A 16,890-nucleotide genomic window follows, 5' to 3' on the forward strand; every position below is an offset into this window, starting at 1 on the left:
TTCGATAGGTATAAATATACACAACAAAATTGCATTTATACTTCTCGGAAATCTTTACACACATTTTAAAATCGTTAGTGGGCGATTGTGGGCGTTAGAGGGGGCGTGGCGCTCGGCTGAAATAAACTTGCGCAGCGTAGGAACCCCAAGAATATGTGTGGTAAATCCCAACCTTCTAGCTTTTGTAGTTTCCGAGATCTCAGCGTTCATATAGACAGACATATATATATATATCCCTTATGGGGTAGCTAGCTGCTACATACTTTTGAAGGAATACACAACGAAATCACAAGCGTAGCACTAGCAAGTCTGTTATCAGCTAGTCGGATTTTTCAAAGTTGTTATCTTTTTAATGTTTTAATACAAGAACCCATTACCAAACATCACACAATACATAATGAACCTAAGTCTGTCCATCCCTGTAGTCCACATGATCGCCGGACTTGAACTTGCGGGCCTCGAGGATCTGGATGAAGCGCTCCGTGGTCTGGGCGGTGGTCAGCATGGTCTTGGCCTCCCGCTGCTCCCGGAACATGGCAACGACGGCGGGATCGTGGGCCTCCCGCTGCACCTGGACGGTCATCTGGGTGTCTATGACGCCGGGCGCGTAGTTCAGCACCAGGGTCTCCTCGGCGGACTCCTCGGTGGCCAGCACACGGAAGTACATCTCGCGGGCCGCCTTCACCGTGCAGTAGTGGGCCATCGATGAGATCGGGGCAATGGCGGCCAAGGTGCTCAGGTTGACCACCAATTTGGGGATGCCCCGGAAGACTCGCATGAACTCGCAGTTCAGGGATATGGCCGAGAAGACATTGGTGTGGTAGTAGCTCTGCAGGAAGCTGGTATCCCCGATTTCCTTGGCCCTCTTGGAGGTATCGCCCACGGTGCCGGCATTGTGGATGACTATGGCTCGCTGGAACGACTTCTGGGCGGCGGAACTCTCCAGAATCTGGGCAAAGTCCTCCGTTTTGGCCGATTCCAGCTCCAGGGAGTACGTGTGTACGGGTAGTTCCGGCACCGAGGCCACGATCTGTGCCCTGGCCTCCTCCAGAAGCGGCTGATTGCGTCCCAGGAGGACGACCACGGATCCCTCGGCCGCTATCCGCTTGGCCAGCTGCTGGGCAAACTCCCGGCCAATTCCACGAGAGGCCCCGGTCACCAGGAGGTAAGTGCGCTGTTTCAGGTCCATAGTTGCAGGAAAAACCAGACTAAATTACTTTCTATTTTCCACAAACCGGCGGCAACAGTTGGCTGCCTTTTCTTCTTTTAACTCGCTTTGGCTTTTGGCTGATTTGGCAGCTTTTCCACAGCTGACTAAAGCTCACTGTTTTCAGGTCCAGGAGCGTAAGGTGGGCAGCAACTACCTTTCAGGAGGGGTAATTGGAATTATACGTTCGTTAACTAATTTTACAGCGAATATTGGTTAAACATATATTTACTTAAAGTATTAAATATTATTTGGGTAATTTTCAAAATTAAATTTTAAAAACTTTCAACCTTTTATAATGGTAATATTTTGAATATTTTACCAAAACTGATCTCATTTTATAGCGAATATTGGTTGAACATATATTCGTTTAAAATATTGAACATTTTTCAGGTAATTTTCAAAATTAAATTTTATAATTTTTCAACATTTTGTAATGGTAATATTTTGAATATTTTACCAAAACTGATCTATATAATATTAAAACAGATTTTTATTATTTATATTTTTTTTTAATCTAATGATTATTTAAAGTTTTCCTTGTCTTATATTTACAAGATAATTTGTTTTTTATTTGTAAAGAGCTCAAATAATAGATTGTTTTGTTTCTATCAAATACAAGAAACGCTTGAGATAAAAAGGTTTGGGGTTTTGAGGATCAAATATTTCCAGGGGACTTGCATAGGTCGGAACCCCCTTATTTCCGCCCCTGTCTTACCCTCTCTCTCAGCCTCTTATGCTCTCGATTCCCACATTTAATCTCTCACGCTTTAAGCTCTACTTGAAGTGGAAAGGTTATCGCCGGCTCTTGCTTAACGATTTAATTTAATTAATTGGCTATGTTTTATTAATCGCATCGCTACACTCAACTTATTATATCAAAAAGTACAGGCTTTATCGTAATACTCAAGCGATGCATTTAAGTTGGAGAATGCACCAAGTCAATGTCAAGGTCGGCAAGTTAGCCAAAAGGGTTGAGACTGGACTGAGATTCTCGATTCTCGTAATCTTCTCTGGAAAGCTCGGCAACTTTGTAACAAAGTTCAAGCTTTCAAATCGTCAATAAAATTTAATTTGTATTTGCTATTCCCCTGACTACACTAGGCTAACTAAATATTTATTTAAATAAATTGTACATAGTATTTATTCAAAGAAATTAAAGGGAGTTTTTTAAATTATATTAAAGTAGTTTATAAACCATATAAAACCACAAATATGTAGATCAGTTCCATTTTAAATATTACTTTACTTGTTTTTCATTTTTACGGGAGCAGAATTATATATTCGGTTTAACCAAAGTCCAATATAATCTATTATTCTAATGTATTTGGTTTAACATTGTAAAATAAATACATTTTAAAATTCTTGCGTAATATTATTATTTGATGAACACATATTGATTAGAGAGCTTCACGACATTGTAGGGAAGGTTCAATTACAAAAGATTATTATTTTTAATAGTTTTTAAACTGATTGTGAAAGCTTTGCAACATTTGTAGCCAAAAGGAATACCCAAAAGTATGCCTTGAATATGAAACAAATAAATATTTGCATAATTACAAATAATGATAATAAATGATAATGGTAGTTTTCATAGCAATAGGTTTTTCCATATGCGTATCAGCAGTTTATCAGGATTGCCTTGAAAAAACAGAAAATATTTTATCTAACCATCTGAAAGATTTCCCCTATTTTCCATTTATATTTTTCAATGATTTATTTAAAACATTAAACGAAATTTAAGCAGGACCAGTACATATTTACACTAAAAAACACATCGTAAAGTGAAATCCTGGATCAAAAGGCATCCCATAAAGAATTCTTTTTCGATTCCGACCCGGCAACACCAACACTCCATAATACATACGTACATATTCATGGACACGTGTCTATCCGTATAATTCGATTCCTTATCTCTGAGGCGGTTGGTTGAAAATCATTTTGTGTGGCGAGCTATGACAAATGTATTCCCTATATAAATATATATAGCTGATTCATCAACTGAATTAAATAAAATTGCCTGTTTACTGAATTGCCTGAATATTTTCAAATGAACATTTGTATATATTTTAAAACTTATATATATTTAAAACTTGTATTTCAAAATGTATGCTTGTCAGATCATTAACGTTGTTAAGTTGTTTAATTGAGCGTATTTAAACATTGATTTCATAATTTAATTTTAGGAAATAAAGTATAATAAAACATTTAAAGCAGGAATATTGCTTTAACTTTATATTTTTTTTAACTATTTTTAATCAATAGAAATAGTAAAAAATATTCTAATTATCCTAAAGAATAATATGAAAAAGTAAATTTCTATTTCAATCTAATCTCCGAGATCATAACTCCCCATTTTTCCCCATTCTTTACCCATTTCCCCAAATAAAAAGTATAGGTTTGTTTTTCGTTTTCCTGTTCATGTGCTGGGTTTTCTTGCACTTTCAGGTTTAAATTCAGGGTCATTGGCCAGATTTTATTCATTTCCAAGGCGATCAAATCAAAAACAGCATCCGAATCGTCAGCCAAACTCAGAACCGAGTCCATCGGGGACGCAGCCCACCGCCACGGTGCTACTCATAAAACGAAGGTGTCGTAGTAGTCGACATCGTGACCGGAAACGAAGGAGATCTCCTCCAGGATGTTGATCAGCTTGAGCGTGGCCTGGTGCGGCTGGATCCTGGGCAGCTGGAGCAGCTGCTTCGAGGCCACGAGTTCGCCGGGATTGATCCGGTTGCCGTTCACATCGCACTGGCTCTCGTGGGTGGCCATCAGACCGGGCGAAAAGCTGAGGACGTGGACACCGAAGCGATGCTCCTCGGCGGCCATGGCCCGGAAGTACATGTCCCTGGCCCGCTTGCAGGAGCACAGGAGTCCAGAGTGGACCAGAGGACGGACCATCAGGGAGGAGGTCACATTCACGGCCAGCTTCTCCACCTTCTCCAGATACTTGGACTGCAGCCACATCTGATTGAGGGCCACCGGGGCGTACAGTTGCTGCTGGACATAGGCCTTCCAGTCGCCGGTGCTCTGGGGCTCCAGGAGCACATGGGTGGCCGCCTGGCCCTCGTTGTGCAGGATTATCGAACGCTCGAATCGTTGGTCGGCCTGCTGACCTCCGAAATGGTCCTTCAGAGCCTGCTCCATTAGCTGCACTCCGTTCGATTGACTCTTGTCCAGCTGGCCAGTCGTCACCCGTACGTTCTCCGACTTCAGCTCGTTCTGGAGTTGATTCTCCAGCTTGCGCAGCTGCTCCTGATCTTCGTCCAGGATCAGGGCCACGGATCCCGAGGCCAGGCGCCGGCAGAACTCCAGGGCCAGGGATTGACCCAGGGGATTCGAGCTGCCGCTGAGCACCAAAAAGGTGCGTCTATTTAAATCCATTCTCTTTGCTGCCATTATTTCGACTTTAAGGCTCCTTAGGGATATTTAGAACTGAGGAACTTTCCACTTGCGATCACTTGGAGGCGTACGACTGTACTATTGCCGAATTTTCAGCGGACCTTGCCAGCTGGACTTGGTTTCGAACGACTGATAAGCTAGATTCCGATGGGCCAAGTATACATATATACTCGGCTGGGCAACTGGGGTTCCGATTCCGTATATAGAAACGCTCTGAGCTCGTGGGGATGTCAGTCCGGGGCTTTTATACAACCCAACCGGCTGATAAGCCCGGGTTCAGGCGTCTGGACTTGTTGCCGAGCCATTAACCATCTGTAATGGGTGGGATTTCGGCACCGTAAACCAGACCCACGTCGGTAGACCTCCGGAGGGGAGTGGAGTCCAAATATTACGGCAGGGGCGAACCTGATGAATATACGTATAATGAGGAAATTATTTAGCCTCAGAACTTCGGAAACCTATTTATTATTAACATCAAAACAATAAGGAAATTCTATCTCTATTTTGAGCGAAATATAAAACGATATTTTCAGAAAAAATCAGGGAACGTAAATAACAGTTATTTGTGATTTTTATTTTAAAAAGAAAAAGTTTTAAACGTCAAAAATAACGTTCTTTTTACTCTTGTCCACAAAGTATATGCATTTCAACAAATCTGGAAAGCAAATTAATTGTTATTTGTTCATGTCTATAAAGTGCATAAAAACCAGTTAAATTGTTGATAAAACCTTGTACAAATCTCAGTAGGCCTTTTAAAATAAAAATCACAAATAACTGTTATTTACGGTCCCTGGAAAAAATACAATATAATATATCTAACTCGAATACAATAGTAATATATATATTTTTTGCGGCAGCATTTTCAATATAATCATATTCTTTGTAACTATTCAAGCTAGGGCTTGAAAATGATGGATATTTTTTATATGTTCCACAAAACCACATATTAAAAGTCGAGAAATAGCAAACTTACCAAGATTTTTAAGCTTTATTTTAAGCCCCCCCTTGCTTTGCCCCTGCTTTCCATGAGACGAAAAGCTGATCGATCGTCATCTGGGGTTGAGAAAGTTCTTCTGATATGGCGTCTAGCCAAGGTTATTTTTTCGGTGGAAGAGATTAACCATAGATTTTTGTAAACAAATCAGTTGGCAACAATAAATAGTGAGGAATCATCAAAACAGACGCGGGAAATATTATAAGACAAAAATGTTCATAGCCATCGGTAAGAAAATTTAATATTGAATGATAATATATTATACATCACCCACATAACCATATTAAAAAGAAATTATTATTTTAAAATTTTGTAATTTTCATAGTAAATAACTTTGTTTCATATCATTTTACTAAGCATTTTCTTATAAAGGTTCAATGTTTCTTGTGCTAAAATATTAACCACAACTGTAAAAACTATAAAAGCTTATGGAAACTTTCCCAGCAATTTTCCCAGTTCTTAAAAAATCTAATTAAATTAATATTCAACAATACACATTTTGCTCGTAAGTCCATCGTCTAATAAAATGTTTATACATATGAAGAAATACTCGTATGTATTTTTCGAATCGCGCAACAGGTTATCGCACTCAGTCGTTGAACTTCCATAGAAAAATGAAATGCATTTGAATTTGCAATTACATAATATTGCTTGTGAATCTGTGTTTGTAAATGTTTCGATGGGCAGCTAATCGATTAGTGTAACACGTGTTTATTCGGGGAAAAGTCGTTTATAAACATCAAGTAAATCGCATGGCTAAAGATACGAATCGAAAACGTGGTTAATTCGATGTGTCATGTGGGTTTTTTGGACAGGAATGTACTACTGATTGTTTTGACGGTTATCGGTCGGAAAGGAAGTGGAAGTGCCTCTACGATTCGCTTTCCATAGATTGAGTTTTTTGCCAAAATTTTTTGTTTTGACTAAAAAACCGCAACAATAACAAGCCGCTAATTAGGTTAATGGCCTAAATTTATTTCTGTGAAGTCTGCTCCCGATTCCCGGGTCGTTTCGAGATGACGCTGACCTATTTAAAAATCGGGAACGGAACGGACCTCTAATCGCAATTTTATTTATACAGCTAAAATTCCCCAAATCGAAATTTCGGGAACGAAGTATGAAGAATATTAATTTAAGAATATTATTTAACTTGACCAGGTCTATTAAATAGATCTTCCAATTAAATAATTGATAAATATGGTTAGGATCGTAAAAGGTAAAATTTCATTTTTTTTTTAATTTGTTTAAAATATATTTCCTAACTATATTAATCTTAAATTGATAAATATAGTTAAGATGGTAAAAAGTTACATTTCATTTTTTTAAATTTGTTTAGCAGATATTTCCTAATATTTTATAATTTAATTAAAAAATCATTAAAAAATCAACAACAAAAATCTTAAATCATCATGATAGCTTTAAGTTTGTACAAATTGATAAGAACATCTTGAATGACTAATATTTTTTAGGTTCAAGAAGTTTGCAATTTTATACTTAATACCAATTTCATTGTTGGCTATTCACATCGTATCGCCCAAAGTTCGTGGAATTCAGCAGTGGGAATGGCATCACATCTGTTTGCTTATGTTGATTTAGGGGTATTATCAAAACCAAGTGGGTCTTTCAAACCGAAGCACGTAGGGCAGCGCAGCTTTAGTGAGCGGGTGGGGACCCAATGGAAAGTGTCCAAAGACAGGCTATACCTGAACCTGACCCTGTCATCCGATCAAGGTCGTTCAACGGGAAAGTGACCCCAAGAAGATTTCATTTAGCGCGAATGAAGAGCAAAGATTTCATTCACCTCGAGGCAAATCGAGAGCAACAGCTGCGGAAAACTAATGCAAGAGCACAGCTTTCGGCGATCTTCTCGCTTTTATCACGGTTATATAAGCCGTGTGGACCGCTCCCACAGTCAGTCCAAACTTTTAACGAGCCAAGAACAGAGTGAGCCCACAGATCCGATAAGAACATTTACAAAATGCTAGCCTGCAAGCTTCTTCTCTCGCTGGTGATGGGAATGCACTGCATTCAGCTGGTAAGAATAAGAAAAATAAATAAGAATGAGTGGAAAAAAGAGTGAAAGTGCAAAGGTGAATGAGGCAACTCCTAAGAAGTTAATCAACACTGCTCAAGTGTAAGGGTTGCTCAGGATGAAGCAAGCTTTCTAATGGACTGTTCAACACTGCTTTTGTTATGGTGAAATCAAAAGGATGAAGGAAGTTTCCTGAGATGTTATTCAGCTCAGATAAAAAGCTGAAAGCTGGAAATAAAGTCAAGACAAGTATACTTAGAAAGAGTGTAAATGCTTTACAAAGATTACATTTTATTTTTATTAAATATTTGTAAATCAATTTTTTGCTTAACAATTCCCCTTAATCTTCCAGATAATGGCAGCATGTGTGTGCTCCGAGAAGGGAACGGACTACTGCCAGAGCTGCCAGGGATCCACGGTGATCCGTCCGAAGCCCCGGTACTACGAGCCCAGTGACGTGAACCTCTCGCCGATCGGCGACAACTGCTGGTGCAGCAAGCAGCTAATCGAACCGGCCCAATTGCCCAAGACCTGCGGAAAAGTACGTGAGCTGTTCCAGTATATGAACGCCTTCAACAACCTCTTGGGCCGTCGGATGCTCGAGGGCGCCATCGAAGCCAAGACGCTGGCGGCCCAGCGTCTGGCCGAGCGGCTGCAGCGTCTGGAGCGGATCGACTGCTTCAAGAGGGGCCCCTCGGGCCATCGCTATCAGCTATAACCAGTAACCAGTGACTAATCCGCATAGACAACCCATACCACATACCCATAGCCAGTGACGCCTAACCAGATCGTTAATTCACTCAACTTATCATCTAACAAGAAGGGAAAAGATCTGTCTTTACACAGATCTTAACTTTATCTAAACTACAAAGCTAGTATGCTCACAATCTCTATAATGATTTCCAAATAAGGATTCTAAAAAAAGAACATAAAATAAGAAGACAGTAGGTTTTTAAGCCTTACTTCTAGATCATATCTTTTGGATTTTAGTGATATAATTTTTCCTTTCGCTTCCACACCTTAAAGAAATCTGAATGTTAATGATTACCAATAAGATACACCTTATATGATGTAAATTCAATTGTAATTGTTCTATTAGTTACATTATTTTTATACGATAATCGTTTAAATCAATCATAAGGAGAAGCCTCTAACTAAGAGCATTGTATAAATGGCAATATTTTTGTATCGATAGTATACCCATCATAACTTTAGATATCATAAGACCTAGCATTAGTTTCGACAGTTATAATCATCCATCGTCATCCCCCCCGTCAGCTGCAGTAACCATAATTTCCGCATCGGGCGGCACTATCATCACCGCCCCAACTTTGCGTCACCATCCATCAGTCCACAGCATCGTCATCCAAACATATATACACCGCCTCATATATCGCCGCGTACGTGCTGCCAAGAAGCCGAGCTATGCGAAGCGATAGAACCCTAGATAGATACCCCCAAAGCTACCCGAACCGAAACTGAACTCTCTCCCTCTCGATTTGATCAATCCACACAGACCACGCCGTGCAAGCCCACCTGTTCGTGCCAGCAGGTGAGCTCGGACAGCAGCTACGCCTCCTCTTCGGTCTCGGGATCTGGATACTACGGAAAGTGAGTAGTATACCCCTTAGTAGGAATATTTTTAAAAGATCAAGTTATCATTTTGATATGAACAAAGATTATGTTAATCTCTTTTTTATATTATTTGCTCAAAAAATACTAAATTTTGTATTTTTATGATATGATAAAATATCATGTTGATATGTTTGAATCTTTTATTGATATGAAATAAGGTAGAAACAACCCTATTTCATATCGGTTTTTTTTCTGTGTATGATATAATCTAATTAATCCCAAACTTCTTGCAGAATTGACTATGCGGAGAAGAAAGAGGACAACAGTCCCGCTGCAGATCCCATCAGCGTGAGTCTGGCCGCCCAGGCCGGCAAGGCCATCAATGTGCCGGAGGCCAAGTTGGCCTACGGTTTCGCCCAGAAGCCCGTCGACGGCGAGAAGAAGGTGGTATTCTCCAACGTGCCCGAGGAGAATCTCTTCAAGCTGAAGAGCGAGGTGATCACGCTGAAGAAGCGCAACTATGTGACCAAGCAGCAGGAGGAGGAGGAGGAGGAGTATGCCGAGGAGGAGCAGGAGGCGTCCAGCGATGATGAGGAGGCGCCGCAGCTCACCTACAAGCAGCTGGGCTACATAACCGAGCAGTACAAGAACCCCAAGTTCAAGAAGATCACCAGTTCCCACCGCTCCAGTTACGCCTACTCCAAGGACTCCAAGGATTCCGACGAGGGTTACGGCAAGGTGGCCGGCAAAGTGTCCGTAGATTGCGGCTTCAAGCCCGGCAGGATCACCTCGTACCGGAAGGCCAAACGAGAGGAGTCCGCTGAGGGCTACTACTGAACCACAAACTAATACCATCTAACACCGATCCTTCCGTCTGTAAATATGTGTATATACGCTGGGGAATGAATGGATGTCTGTCTAAGTTAGTGTTACAAATATATATTTATACAAAGTGCGTGGCCAAGTAGGTTTTCTTGTGAATCTTTAAATTAGATTTTAAAGAGCTATCGTTAAAAAATATTTATCAGGAATATTACAGGCTTGGGGTATCATATAAAAATGAAATTAAATATAATGGGAAGTGTTTCGTGCTTAGGATGATTATCTTTCAGCCTCAACTGAGAAAATATTTGTAAGACTAAAACATAAACGGTTTGTAAATGATCTTTTTCTTAATATAGGTATTTAATTTATTTACCTATCTGTGGATTACCCCACTTGTGTAAACAAAGCACTAAGACACGTTTTAATTGTCGCTTAAGTGGCTTCACATTCTTACGAATAAATTAGATAAAAAACAAGGTAATTTGCTTACAAAATATTACAGAATTTTTACCATGTAAAGAAAGCCTAAAAAAATTAAAAACAAATTTAAATTATAAATTAAACTATTAGCTGTATCAGAAAAGTATTACAGCACCATTAGGCCTTTAAAATATTCCCACGACATATTTTTTTTTTATTTTTTATGAATTACATAAATACAGTTGGCTAAATCTAACATGAACAATAGATTTTCACTTGGAAAATATTTTTTAGGTTAAACCATATCATTTTCAACTAATTTAGAGGATTATACAAAAATAAAAGTATTATTTATATGTAAATATTTTTACCATTGAAAAAAACAAATTAATATATGATGGCTAAGATGGCAGCACTCTTCAGCGAGGTTCCACTGTGGATAATTGCGGGTTTGGCGTTTGGATCTCGACTTTTCGAGACACTCGACACTGAAGAAAGCGGCGAACGTCGGGAACATGACTTTTGACGGAAAACATGACCCGCGAACTATTTGAAAAGGTCAGCGAAAACAAAAACAAACCAAAGAGTGGCCAGCCGGCGTCTCTGGGGAAGAAGACCTTGCCCAAAGTCAAGTGCATTGGGGTCCGAGCTGGGCGAGATGATATAAAGAATGCGGCGGAACGATCTGCGGCTAGTAGCCAGCAAGGCAGACAACCGAGAAGATCTAAAAGATGCGACACCCAATAGCCATGATGATGAGCCTTCTTCTGGGCCTGGCCCTCGTCGCCCAGCTCCACGCCGCTCCTGCTCCCGCTCCCACTCCCGTGGAGGTGGTCTACACGGGCGAGAGCTGCGCCTGTCCCACGCAGCTGGGCTACCAACTGAATGTGCCCAGTCCCGCCAAGCCCAAGAAGTACGGGGGCGGCGAGTACGGCTATCGGGTGGAGAAGCCCGTCCAGACGAAGGCCAAGATCAGCTACAGCTTCGACTTCACCGTGGAGCAGCCCAGGACTCCCGCACCGCCCAAGAGCAATCCCTCCAAGCTGTACGCCAAGGTGGACCGGATCACAGTCAACAAAGCGGGTAAGTGGGAAGCCTTATATTGATCTTATAAATAAATAAGTTAGATATTTTCTTAATTAATAAAATATATAATATGGAATATACCTTCTTTTGGCCTAATCTATTTTTTTAGACTTTGTTTTTGTCTTAAATGTAAATAAGTAAATAAGTTAGATAGTTTTCTAATTCAGTAATATATAAATAAATCCTCCCTTTGCCTAATCTATCTTATTTAGTCTTTGTTTGCGTCTTTAATGTATATAATTTATATATACTTTCTTTTTAAATCCTTCTTTATAATATTTGAGACTTTTCTTTTAATAATTTACATTTACAATATGGAATATTTTTTCTTAACCAGAGAATAATTAATCAAATAAATACATTAATATGATAATATTTAAATCATTAATGGTTATTATTTTTATTTGACCAAAACCTTAATAAAAAACTTAGATATTAAATAAAAGTAAGAAGGATTTAAATGTATTTCTATCATTATCAATATAAATAAATATCATTGAAAAGTAAAAGTATAAAAACTCAACTATAAATATTTTAATTTTTTCTTAATTACGCTTATAGTTATTTACATTTAATTATGGTTTAGTTATAATATCTTAAATATAATGCCTCCCCTCTCCTTCCAGATTGCCAGGCCAAGGACAAGTCGACCTGCAGCTGCTCCAGTTGCTCCAGCCAAAAGCCCAGGTACGTAGTAGCTCCACCGATCAGGTCGCCAAACGCGATTCGTCGTCGCCGCGATCTCCGACCACCGGGTTCCCTGCTCCGCCGGCGACTGATGCGCCAGCAGCAGATCCAGGAGCGTCCGCCGCGCTTCGTGAAGCTCTACCACAAGGACTTGACTCCGGCCCAGCAGAAGCAGCAGCTGAAGCTCTTCGGGCTCATACCCTTGGAGTCCGCACAGCCGGCGGCTGCCTCGCCGAAATCCAAGCGGAAGACCAAGAAAACCCAGCCCAGCTGGATGAGTCGTCGTTTGCGCAAGCGCGATATCAAGGGCGAGTACGATCTTCTCGAGCAGGAGCGCTCCCAGGTAGATCTCACGGCGCCCGAGATAATCCAGTTCATGCCGGAGACCCTGAATCCGGACTTTAAGCCCGGCCAGTGCCACATGGGCTGTGGGGCGATGGAAGCGGCGGCACCACCACTGCCTAAAGAGGAGGAGCACTCCACCCAGTTGCCCACCGAGCACACGGAGGCCCCAGAGCAGCAGCAGCAGCACAATTCGATTCCCTCCAAGCGGGCCGCCTTCGGCTACTATCCGCTGCAGATTCCCTCGCCGCTGGCGTCGCGTCAGGAGGACTACAAGTTCGTGGATGACTCGCAGCTGCGCAGCCTCCTGTCCACCACCTCGGTGCCGGATCCGCAGGAGTACAGCTCGACGCCGCTGCAGTTTGCCGGTGACCTGGAATCGGTCACGAGGAGATCCTATGGCACACCGCTCCTGGGTCTCGGCGGTGGCTATCCCGTGGAGCACGTAACCGACTCGCAGCTGGACAGCATTATCTCCGGCATAGTGTACAATCATCCGGCCTACAGTCACTACTCCACCGAGGGCAGCCTGGTGGATCCGGAGCCGGTCCAGAGGCAGCAGACAACGGATTTCCTCAAGAAGCTCATCGATGGCCGCCTGGGCGGCTGGGGATTCGATCAGGCCGCTGAGCCCGAGCAGAGCCTACGGGAGGATTACTCCAGGCAGCCGGCCAAAACGTATGGCTATAATAGCCACACCCAAAATGGCTACAGTGTGGACACCTATAGTGCGCCGCCCATAACGGATTACCTGAGGGCCTGGTTCTAGAACACCCCAACCCCCAAAAAAAACCTAGCTTTAGTATTTAAAAACAAAAAAACATAACAAAAAACAGAATATAATAAATTGAAAAAACATTGTGGCGTTTCTTTCACCGTCTTCGTCTTTCTTCTCTTTGCAGCTGCGGCGAAGACGCGGGCTACGGCTACTGAGAAGAGAGGTCTTACGTACAGCGAAAACCGAACTCCAAACCCAAAACCCAAAGCCAAAACCAACTCAACCCGTCGATCTGCTGAGCTCGGCTTAAAATCCAGCCGAAAGTAGGCCAGTGGAGCACTCTGCTTTCGGGTCTCCATTCGCTTGTATATATATGTACCTACCTATACTATATTCTCAACCGATTCCAACCTCCGATTTCTGTTTACGTCTTCCGCTTTTGTCGGCACTTCAAGAAGTTGCCCCATTTAACAGGTTAATAAAGTGTTTGCTTGAATAATGCTCGATTCAATGATTTTACGGATCCACAATTGATTTATAATCATGGGGAGGGATTATTTTACTCTATTTGATGCCCCTGAAAGTATGCTCTGCCATTTGTAATACTATTTTTGCTAGGTGGTTAATCCTAACAATTTGCTGGCACGTTCATATTCATGTTTATTTAATAAAAAACTATTTTACCATTCACTTGAACGACTTCTATTCGATTTTTACAATAATTTCCTTAAACATTATTAGTGAATTCAACAAAAACCTATCTTTGTCACATTAATTCTTACAACCATGAACTCTTGTTATTATGATTACAATTTTGTAAGGGCTTTAATGTCATTATACCACTTTGTAATGTCTTTAATGTATTTTGCAAGTCATAATAAATATTTCATATTAACATATTACATAAAAAAAAAATAAAAACTGTCTTATGGGACTTCTCATAAAACTGCTCATTAATTTATAAACAAAATAAATAATTATACAATTATTTTAAGTCCACACGCAGTTACAATTCTTCTTATAAAGTGAATGTACGGTGGAAATTAAGATATTTTCTTATCATTAAAGTCTCTGCATCAACTATGTGTATATTACCAAAAATAAAACAGTTAACGCTTGTTTACCCGCATTTATCACGATCTGTCAATGGCTAAATATTTTTTGCTCCATATAAACAAATGGTTCATCATTCAGCGACAAAATTCTTGTGATTGCATACTATTGAGACGCCAAAAGAGACTCGTGGTTAAAAGCGGCAAAAAACACTATAAGCTTCGTGATCACATAAGCAAAATAGTTCCAGACGCGTTTTTAAGACTCATTCGATGTAAATAAATAATAAATTATGATTAAAAATGAGAACTACTCCGATCTATAGAAATGATTTTCTTTTTTTAGGAAACCATGACCATTAATGTCAATATTAACAGGTAAAGAGTAATTCAATGGTTAATTTTCTTTCTTATTAAGATCTACACGATTTTACATTTGGTATTTTGGAGCTGAATTTTAATAATTTAATTGATTAAAACACAGAATTACTTCGATCTATAAAAATGATTTATTTTTTTAAAGAAACAATGGCCATTAATGTCAATATAAAGAGGTAAAGAGTAAAAATTGTTAATTATTTTTCTTATTAAGATGTTTACAATTTTACATTTTGAATTTAATTGGTTAAAATAAAGAATTAATACAGGAATAAAATATTACTCATTAGAAAAACTTTTAAAACAAGGAGAGTATTTAATATCACACATACGAGTAAAGATTGGTAAAACTTTTTCAAAGAAATAAATTAGTTAAGTGGGAAAGATGTAAAATAGGAGTCTTGGTCTGAACTTTCTAGAATGATACCTTAAATGACCTTGTACTTGGACATGTCAAAAATGTTCTACAGCATCCAATTAATGGCACATACACCCATCTTACCCACCCAAAGATTATTCGGAACCCATTGAGTAGAACTAAAGAATTCAAATGACCCTGGCTCACTATTTCTCTCACATATTATTTTTTTTTGGCTCTGACGCATCAAGATCGCTGGAGATTCGTGGATGAGACATCTAGTGAATATGGCATATCTGGTTATAGATCACGTCCCGGCACGTCTTTTATTTTTTGGTCGAATTGAGCTGCTTTTGGGAGTATTTAAATGGAATCCATGGGAGCCGGGGCCCTCAGTCGAAATGGCAGCCGTCGGCAGATGGCCCATGCTGCTTTTGCTGGTCACAACGCAGGTCGTTATTAACGCAGAGGTGGGTTTAAAATAAACTCACTAAATTTATATTATAATAAATAGTTGTTATGCCTTTAGAATCCAATTGAGTCCACGCCCAGCGTCGAAGAGGATTACAATGGGAGCACAACTTCGGGTCCGCCGCTCGAAGAGACCACCGATCGCTCGGCTGCCCGGGTGGAACCCTATAAGCAGGGCACTCCGGAGCAGTACGATGTAATCGATGTCTTGGCCTCCACGGGCACGGCGGTGGGTCGGCCCAAGAGCGGCCAGACCACCAGGATCTACACCACCGGCGAGGTGGACGAGAGCTTCTGGCTGAAGCACCTGGGCGATGACTTCAAGCATGCCATCCATCTGCAGGTGGGCGGCACCAACGAGGAGTACAATCGTCTGGTTAACCAGACCCAGAATGGAGTCCACGAGGAGGTGCATCATGAGTACTTGCCGGGTGCCGAGCGACCCGGCGGTGGAGCTGCCGCGCCTCAGCAATCTCGACCAGCCTATCGGCAGGGCTTCGACAGCCGAGCCATGACCATGAAACAGCAGTATCTCAGCCAACAGCAGCGGGCACATCCTCCCCAGCAGCGCTATAACTACGCCCAACAACACGCACAACACTATGCACCACGACCACACCCACAAAGCCACACCCACCAATATCCACAACAACAAACACTGCAGCACAGAAACACCTACAAGGCAAAGCCCCAGAGTTATATCATCAACTCTAGCGAGGATCAGCTGCACGCCGCCCAATCCAATCCACCGGCAGTGCGAACCGCTGGCGAGGATCGACCTAATCACGACGAGGAGGTCGACTCCTTTGGCGGCCAGCTCAACTTTAAGTCGCCCTTCAACGACTACGGCAGTCGACCCACCCGAGATCTCACCTACCTTCTCTACAAACGGGGTCTCTGAAAATATATGTATAGCAAAAAGACTTGCGGTCTTCCGTCCATTGAGTTCTATAAATGGGCCTGAGCCACACCCACCCAAAAAAACACACACTTTACACACAAAACAACACAACACAAACCACACAAACACTGAGATTAAGGAAATTACTACAAGAATAAAACGAAAAATACAAACAAAGTGGTTGTGTTTCGATTTTAAACGATAAAATCATTTAGGCTTATCAAAAAAAAAAACAATTTCAGTGACTCATTTGTATTAACAATTTACAAAATTGGTAGTTGTTGCCTTATTCTTAAGACTTTTTTAGATATGATCATTGGGTCCTTTCAAAGATCTTCAAATACAATTGAGACGAAAATATCCACCTCTTAAATTTTAGTTACAGTTTAAGCTTAGGTTCTATGCTTCCAAACATAAGTAAACAAGATATAAAATCTACATA

The 16,890-nt window shown here is 40.8% G+C and overlaps 5 protein-coding genes across 6 annotated transcripts; 3 read left to right on the forward strand and 2 right to left on the reverse strand.

Annotated features, from left to right (window-relative positions):
- Positions 1 to 328: 328 nt before the first annotated feature.
- On the reverse strand, positions 329 to 1,304 carry Sptr (Sepiapterin reductase). The gene has a single exon (XM_044395065.2). The coding sequence runs from the start codon at positions 1,187 to 1,189 to the stop codon at positions 404 to 406; it is 786 nt and encodes a 261-aa protein (XP_044251000.1). The 5' UTR covers positions 1,190 to 1,304; the 3' UTR covers positions 329 to 403.
- Positions 1,305 to 3,606: 2,302 nt separating this feature from the next.
- Positions 3,607 to 4,803, reverse strand: LOC123003144 (sepiapterin reductase). The gene has a single exon (XM_044394756.2). The coding sequence runs from the start codon at positions 4,604 to 4,606 to the stop codon at positions 3,785 to 3,787; it is 822 nt and encodes a 273-aa protein (XP_044250691.1). The 5' UTR covers positions 4,607 to 4,803; the 3' UTR covers positions 3,607 to 3,784.
- Positions 4,804 to 7,508: 2,705 nt separating this feature from the next.
- On the forward strand, positions 7,509 to 10,165 carry Cp7Fa (Chorion protein a at 7F). Its single transcript, XM_044395472.2, has 4 exons — positions 7,509 to 7,638; positions 7,988 to 8,176; positions 9,152 to 9,246; positions 9,504 to 10,165. Exons 1-4 carry the CDS (start codon positions 7,582 to 7,584, stop codon positions 10,045 to 10,047), a joined length of 885 nt encoding a protein of 294 aa, XP_044251407.1. The 5' UTR covers positions 7,509 to 7,581; the 3' UTR covers positions 10,048 to 10,165.
- A 997-nt stretch (positions 10,166 to 11,162) lies between these two features.
- On the forward strand, positions 11,163 to 13,978 carry Cp7Fb (Chorion protein b at 7F). Of its 2 annotated transcripts, XM_044395680.2 has the most exons (3): positions 11,163 to 11,538; positions 12,168 to 12,228; positions 13,473 to 13,978. In XM_044395680.2, the coding sequence occupies exons 1-3, from the start codon at positions 11,187 to 11,189 to the stop codon at positions 13,501 to 13,503; spliced, it is 444 nt and encodes a 147-aa protein (XP_044251615.1). In that variant the 5' UTR covers positions 11,163 to 11,186; the 3' UTR covers positions 13,504 to 13,978. The 2 variants fall into 2 exon arrangements, with proteins under 2 accessions (XP_044251615.1, XP_044251614.1); XM_044395679.2 differs by lacking the exon at positions 13,473 to 13,978 and having other exon boundaries at positions 12,168 to 13,404.
- A 1,496-nt stretch (positions 13,979 to 15,474) lies between these two features.
- On the forward strand, positions 15,475 to 16,582 carry Cp7Fc (Chorion protein c at 7F). The gene is made up of 2 exons (XM_044395547.2): positions 15,475 to 15,546; positions 15,606 to 16,582. The coding sequence occupies exons 1-2, from the start codon at positions 15,478 to 15,480 to the stop codon at positions 16,446 to 16,448; spliced, it is 912 nt and encodes a 303-aa protein (XP_044251482.1). The 5' UTR covers positions 15,475 to 15,477; the 3' UTR covers positions 16,449 to 16,582.
- The last annotated feature ends 308 nt before the right edge of the window (positions 16,583 to 16,890 follow it).

This window comes from Drosophila takahashii, chromosome X (assembly GCF_030179915.1).
Source record: "Drosophila takahashii strain IR98-3 E-12201 chromosome X, DtakHiC1v2, whole genome shotgun sequence".
NCBI classification, from domain to species: domain Eukaryota; kingdom Metazoa; phylum Arthropoda; class Insecta; order Diptera; family Drosophilidae; genus Drosophila; species Drosophila takahashii.